The 7783-nt window shown below is 38.8% G+C and overlaps 1 protein-coding gene across 1 annotated transcript in view; it reads left to right on the forward strand.

Moving 5' to 3' along the window:
• The window catches only part of aass (aminoadipate-semialdehyde synthase), a 31142-nt gene extending 23359 nt beyond the window's left edge, over window positions 1–7783 (forward strand). Inside the window, exons 20-24 of the mRNA XM_074678292.1 lie at window positions 294–377; window positions 2921–3036; window positions 3707–3795; window positions 3893–4069; window positions 5449–7783. Of these exons, the coding sequence (XP_074534393.1) occupies window positions 294–377; window positions 2921–3036; window positions 3707–3795; window positions 3893–4069; window positions 5449–5567 (585 nt within the window). The 3' untranslated portion in view covers window positions 5568–7783. The remainder of the gene's footprint in view (window positions 1–293; window positions 378–2920; window positions 3037–3706; window positions 3796–3892; window positions 4070–5448) is intronic.

Consider the following 7783-nt stretch of genomic DNA (forward strand, 5'->3'; position numbering starts at 1 on the left):
CTTGCTGTGTAAATGGATGTTTTGTTCATACTTTATCACATTGTGCTTTATTGACGTGTGGGGCCACCACAGTCAAAATACTCTAGAGACGCCCCTGATCTCAAGGTTTTCTACACTTTGGTGCTGAGTGTACTCTTAAGGCCCAAGTCTACATCAAACTGCAACAACAAGAGTTGTACTGAAGCATGCTTCCAGTTTACATGCAGGGATTCTTTTTGTCAAAGCTTGAGCTCTTCTGTATTTCTGTAGGTTGTGTTTCTATGACTTACTTCAGCTCTTCTTTTGTGCCACAGGGATTTGCAAAGGCCATGAGAGCATTTGTCAAGCTGGGTCTGATCAACAGTGAGCCCCAACCACTCCAACACCCCATACTCTGGGTAAGAAACTCAGCTGAGAGTACATTCACTGTGAAAAACACACACACACACACACACACACACACACATGGTTGAAAGGCAGCCTTTTGAGAAGTGTTTTTTCTCTCCATTCTGTTACTCAGTTTTTATAAAATGAGCTGTTTTGCGGCTCTTCCACTTGACGCCTCTGACTGTGGAAGTGAAGAGTCTATTGCTGTCAATAGCTGCTTGTCAACATCAAGGCTGCAGTGACCCAAGGCTTCCTGACACTGATGAGTTTACAGCACATAATCTTTGTCCTCTTTTATCTCTCCGCGATGAAAGAGGAGCGCGGAGCTGCTGGTTCAGTGTGTGTTTATCACGAGTCAGAGCATGATTAGCAGACTCGCTCCACTTGTCTCCCTGAAAACACTCAAATAAACCTTTTTATCTCAAAAAGATACCAAAAAAAGATATAACCAACTCTAAAAGTGTCTAATATCTTTGAATGAAAAGAAGAGTAAGAGACAGTTAGGGGCATTAAGAAAAAAGACCTTGTTTAGGAGCAAAACAGTCTGTGGCTGGGTATTTGCAGCTAAACAAGTATTTAAGTTAAGGAGCCAAACAGAAACCAGAGGACACATACTAGGTGCTAACAGGTTGCATAAGGATAGGGGCTACAAAGGGCTCAAAGCCGCATCCAAGGATCTAAACAGAGGTTGTATTCTTTAAGGGAGAAACATATTACTACAACCTGAATATATACACAAGCAGCTGAATAAGCGATATAGGATAAATACTAGGTGCTACAGTGGATTTGAGGACACTTCCAAGGATGCAAACTTAAAGCTGTTTGAGGTTGTATATTTGAAACTGAAGTATAGATGAGAAGCCAATAAGAAATGTATTGTTACAACCTAAAAAGAAGCTAAAGAGTACATGCTAGTGGCTAGATGAGCACTGCAGGATAAATACTAGGTGCTACAATGGATTTGAGAACACTTCCAAGGATGCAAACTAAAAGCTATTGGAGGTTGTAGTACACTTGAAACTGGAGTATGCAATAAGAGCTAGAAAGAAATATATTATTCCAACCTAAAAAGGAGCTAAAGAGTACATGCAAGTAGCTAGATAAAAGTTGTAGGATACACACTAGGCGCTACAGAGGATTTTAGGACACTTCCAAGGATACAAATTAAAAGCTGTTTGAGGTTGCATACTTGAAACTTAGGTATATGCAAAAAGCCAAAAAGAAATGTATGATTACGACCAAAAAAGGAGCTCAAGAGTACATGCTAGTAGCTAGATAAAAGTTGTAGGATACACACTAGGCACTACAGAGGATTTGAGGACACTTTCAAGGATACAAATTAAAAGCCATTTAAGGTTGCATACTTGAAACTGAAGAATGCGTAAGAAGCCAATAACAAATGCATGATTACAACCTAAAAAGAAGCTAAAGGGTACATGCTAGTGGCTAGATGAGAGCTGCAGGATACATATTAGGTGCTACAGTGGATTTGAGGACACTTCCAAGGATACAAACTAAAAACTGTCGGAGGATGCATACTTTAAACTGGAGTATACAATAACAGCCAGGAAGAAATGTATTGTTCCAACCTAAAAGAAGCTAAAGAGTACATGCTGGTGGATAGATGAGAGCTGTAGGATACATACTAGGTGCTACAGAAGGCTTAAGGACACATGGATTCAAACTGTTGCATACTGAAAGCATAATCATTTACTCTAGTAGCCAAGGAAACTTATAATTACAATCAAAACAGGAGTTTAAGAAAACACAATAGTAGCTAAATAAGAGTTGTATTATGTACACTAGGTAGGGATGGGTGCTGAATCAGGTACTTTTATAGGTACTGACCGAATTCTGTCTGAAGTACCGAGTACCGATTCATTTAAAATCTTAAGGTACCATGATAAGGTCCCTTAATGCATCCTTATGACTGTGAGGGAGTGGTACAGTAAGTGATTTTCCATGCTGGACATGAACACAACATTGCAAGGTTATATTTTGAAGAATAGATGTGTTAAATTGAGAAACTTTGAGATTTTATTCTTAAACAAGTTATCATTTATCACCACATAAACACACACACAAAAGTACAGATTCAGTGCCGGGCATCGGAACCGAATCATTTCAAATGTAAAAGGTTCCCCTCCCTAACGCAAGGGGCTGAGTACTTAATATGTGCTAAGACTAACTAGGAGCTGAAGGACTCATACAAGGAGAGAAACATATACTTCATTGAACATACTCGGAGCTAACACTTTAAGTGACTAACTCAAACAGATTTTATCAGCAAGCAGATTAGCTAGCAAATATATGATAGCTTAAAGAGATTCTTGTAGCTGAGGTGAAGCTAAGGAACTGCCTAGGAGCAAAATAGTATCATGTTTGGACAGTATTCAATTTAAAGTTGACTGTCAAACAACCAAAGAATAAATCTTGGGGACAAACTGTGAGCTGAAAGACCTCACTGTAGCACAGAACAGTTTTCTTTAATGTTTTTTTTTAAGTATTGGCGACCTTAACCAAGGACTTGTGAACTCTTCTCTCCTCTCTACAGAGAGATGTCCTCTGTAAGCAGTTGGATTTGTCCCCTTCCGTGTCCCAGGAGACTTTTGAAAAAGCTGTGTTCGAACACATTGGAAAGGATGACTTTGGGGTGGACACTCTGAGATGGTGAGACTTTTTACTCTGTCATAAAATACCTGGAAGATGTGGACACGTAAAAGTGCAGTATCCCACAGAAGCCAAAAGCAGTAACTTTGGAAGAGAAGTTAAAAAAAAGGTGTAAAGTTTTTGGGTGGTTAGTGTTCATGTTGTGATAAGACAAGGCCGAGGCTGCTCCTCTTCTGCACACTTTTCCATTTCCTCCCTAATAAGCCTGCCTGAAGTGGTGTAGCGTGCACACTCTTCAATTTAAATCAACTTTTCCAAGGGTCTCTTCAGACCAAGGCTCTGTGCTGCCATTGTTCTGCCACCGCCGCCGCTGAAGCGAAGAGGGCCGTGCTGGCATTGAAACGTAAATTCCAGCGACGGTAAAAGTGAACTGTTGGAAACATTCCATTTGTGCCGTTAAAAGAGTAAAAAGCCAACGCGCTCGCAGCTCAAATTGAATGACTTGTTGTTCATTTAATCAATTCACCAGCAAAGCAGAGACAAAAAAACAACTGCTCATCTCTTTAGATTTAGCCAAGGATGCGTGGGCCGCCACCGCCGCGGCGCTGCCAGGGTGTTAAAGCAGAATCGTTTTCTTTTGAAGCTTTGAAAATGACTTTGTGAAGGTTATTCCATTATGAGGGAAAGTCTTTTTTTGTCTATCTGTGTGTGCGTGTGTGTGTGTGTTCAGGTTTGGGATGCTGAACGATGAGTTGGTGCCTCAAGCTGACAATGTGCTCGCTGCTTTGGCAAAACATCTGGAAGCTAAACTCTCCTTTGGTGAGACAAAAGCCCGGTTTTAACCACAAATCAGGACACACAGGAAGGGAAAAGAGGAGTAAAACATGACCTGTGAATCTTTTCTCTTTGTGTTTAGAAAAAGGGGAGCGAGACATGATCATCCTGAGGACAGACGTGGGGCTACGCCACCCGACGGGGGAGCTGGAGACCAAACACATCAGCCTTGTGGTGTATGGAGAACCAAATGGCTTCTCTGCCATGGCCAAGACTGTGGGATACCCAGCAGCCATTGCTGCTCGCATGCTTCTTAACGGTGAGTGGCTTCAGACAAGATATGTCAGATGGTCCAGGTCCTCGTGGTTCCTGGTAGAACATTCCCAGTAGAGCTGGGATGATTTGCTGTTTTCGCAATTCAATTCTATTACGATTTTTTGGGGTGCCGATTAGATTTAACCCTCAGGATCCCAAACCCGCTGGCTGGGGCAAATGAATTGTCCTATTTAAAAGCTGTAAAAAGCAGCTTCATTGTAAGATTCTCGAATTTCCGTTGGTCCTCAAATGTCCCAGCAATATGCTGAAAACCAGCGAGGAAGAAAATGATGATTTTGTAAGACAACTCGTTTATTCACACGTCCTCTTTGAAAATTTGTAGAAAATCAACCGTTTGCTCTAGCTCAATTCTGTCAAAAACAAATAATTTTACACTCTTTACTGCATTAAATAAGCTCTGATGACCAATATATGTTCAGTATTTAAATCTGAAGAATTATTTGAAACTCGCTTTCCATCTTCCTGGTGTCATGTGTCAGTTTGGGGCTGCTCTGCACCAACAAGCAACAGTTTGTGTGTTCAGAGCTTGTAAAAATGAAAATACTTCACTTTTCTTTGATCCAAGACTTGAATAAAGTGTTTTGTACATAGTTATTCACAGTTTTCATTGTTTTAGAGTAAATATTCAGAAAATTTTCAAAGTCTGCCCTTCCTTTTTGAATAGTTTCTTGCATTCTGGTTCTGCTATGGTGCTGAAAGGTTGTTGAGTTACATTTGCCTTTAGCCCTGGTTCTCCTGACCTCATAGATGTGTAGAACTTTATATTGCAGCGAAAAATGAGTCCACAATGAGTAAAAATGTGACAGAGGCAAAAACCAGCCTATAATTCAAATCAGATATACTCCCACCTTATTTTTAGAATTTTATTATAAGAAAATAAGAAAATACAATTTTTGGTTCTCTTTTTTCTAATGAATTACAGCTTTTACATTTTGTGACACTCCATAGAGACATAATTGAGTTACATCAGCCTATAGCCATGGTTGTCCTGAATCTATGGAGGCGCTGCACTTCACTTCAAAAAACTAATATAACAGAAGCAAAAAACGCTCAAAAAGTGCTTGTGATTCTAGTTCTTCGATATTTACGATTTTAGCGGTTTTTGGTTTACTTCTTTAAAACCAGACCATGTGAAAAAGTCAAATTATGATGATGATGATGTTTGCCCTCTGCTGGAGAAAAGTGGTAACTTTTTTCCAAAACAGTTTATAAACAAAGACTGAAAAGAAGAATTTTGACAAAGAATCTTGATTTTTATATTTTCAAACAAAAATTCCCGATATATCTATTTTCGACTTTTTCTCCCACCCCTAATTCTCAGACCCATTAATTGATTGAACCTGAACTTTTTTCTCTCTGCAGGTGAAATCACGACAAAGGGCCTCGTGGTTCCAATGACTAAAGAGGTGTACGGCCCGGCGCTGGCTCGGTTGAAGGAGGAAGGACTGAACATTATGTTAAAGAGCACTCTGCAGGAGTAGAGCCGAGGCTTACAGGGAAGCAGACAATCACATCACACCAGGAAAACATGATCAGATCCAACACTGTCAGCTACTTCTGACGGATTCAGACTCATCTGTCTGAGTGGAGTCAGTATTAAAAATACTGACTCCACTGATGAAATGAGGGCTCACTTTTTAAGGTTAGTACGAGTACTAAAGTAGTCACAGCTTAAACACTGAAAAAAGCAAAATTGGTTAAATTTATTAATCTCAGAGTAATACCCGTTGCTCACTGGCGTAAATTTTTACAGTAAAAAGTTATTCTGAGATTTTACTTTGTGTTAAATGTTATGGCATCAAAACCAACATCATTAAGTTTAGGAATAAAATATTTTGAATATACTTTGAGATTATATTTATTATACGGTTTATGTGCAACATGCAGTGGAGTAGCTCTTGGGCGCCATCTACTGCAGTGGAGGTTCATGACACATTGAAAACATTACGACTTTAACTTTGTGTTGACATTTGCGCCACTCATGGAAAAAGTTTCATCTATTATCTGAGTCTGTCCTTGTGGATATTTTTAAATTAAGCAAGTTGCCTAAGTATGAAGTCCAAATAATGACGTTCAATGTTGCACTTAAGCAAATACCGTTAAAACTTCTGTGTTTTAAGTCAGGCTTTAACGTTTAAGACTTTCATATTTCTGTAGAAAAAAATACAGACTTGTCCAAAAGTTAAAAACCATAGCATCAACACAGAAGATCAAGTAAACAGTCAGAGTTTTTAGATTTTGGTCAGAATTCAGATTAAAGCTCCTGTGAGGAACTGTTTGTGTAGATTTTGGCGCCCCCTGTGTTGCTAAAATGAAATCTCACCTGCTTTTCTTTTTAACAGTCAAACATTGACTCACTGTGAATATTAGCGTTGAAAGAGGAAGCAGGAAAGCTGTTTCTTCAGCGCCATGTAGCAGTTACAGGCATTCAAACTATCATATGAGCATTGTTAGCTTTGTTGCTAATATTATTGTCTGCTTTTTTAGGTCACAATGAGGCATTGATGTGAAACGCAGTCTTTTTTTATAACATGCTAAAGAGTCGTCACAGTAGCTTTAAGATAAATGTACTTTATCGTTGGTTAAATTGGTCACTTCTTTCTCAACAGAAGCTAACATTTATTCGTGTCATTTGTGGCCAAAAAGGAACTCCACATTTGTGACAATCACAGGTCGCAACTGCTAGCTAGCAGCTGCCTCTATGGTGCAAGAGTTACAAATTCAGCGTTACGACTTGATTGTTTTTGACTTTGCTACCAGTATACGCTAAATGAGGACTTTTGAGTTTCAGAGTTTGTTTTGTTTTGTTTTTTTTTCATGTTGTTACACTACTGCTAGCACGCATTATCAGTAAGCTAACAGAAGTTTGCCGAAGGTTGACATCACTAACAACCACATGATGTAGCTGCTACTTCTCAAATGACGGTTGCACGCCTTAACTGGTTTTATATATTTAAAAGTTAACTATCAATGTGACCTCTTGGTTTCAAAATGTCTTTTTCTATTCAAGGCGAGATGAGCTTTTCTGTTTTTAAATTTAAAGTGATCCTGACAATTAGCATTAGCCCATTTTGGTCAGTGCAACAGTATCCTGCTTAAACCTAACTGTGTTATCAAGATAGCAACTACATATAAATCTATCAAAAATGATTAGAATTTAAACAACTTTTGAAAGAATCAACAAACCAACCAGCATACTGAAATCCTGTTTTTTTTGTGTGGTTTCCCCTCCTGAGGAGTATTTATTTTCTGCCACCTGAGCAATATTTATTTTGGGGGGAGGGTGATCTTATTAACGGTTTGTTTGAGGCTTTAAAGGGTAAAAAATGAGAGAGGGGTTAAAGTTATTTTACACGAACTGAGGATATGTATTTTTAAAATAATATGTATACCAGATATGTAGCTGCACAGAGTTTAAACAGAAGTGATGTTTGGCATCTTAAGAGAATAACTCATACAGATTTGACACGTTCAGGTAAAAGCCTGAATTATGTGTTATTGAGGGAACAACCCATCAACAGTACCATGGCAGTTTTTGTCACTTTATATAATAACTCAGTACAGGCATTTGTCGGATTAACCCGGTAACAATGGTTCTTATTTTGTTCATGATAGACAAACACAACTCTTTGTAAAGCTTGTTTTGATAGCTCTATGAACTGTGCTTTATAAAATGTATGAACGGTTACATGAATAA

Source organism: Halichoeres trimaculatus, unplaced genomic scaffold, assembly GCF_033239565.1.
Source record: "Halichoeres trimaculatus isolate MK-OKI-2021-1 unplaced genomic scaffold, fHalTri1.1 fHalTri1_scaffold_10, whole genome shotgun sequence".
NCBI lineage: Eukaryota > Metazoa > Chordata > Actinopteri > Labriformes > Labridae > Halichoeres > Halichoeres trimaculatus.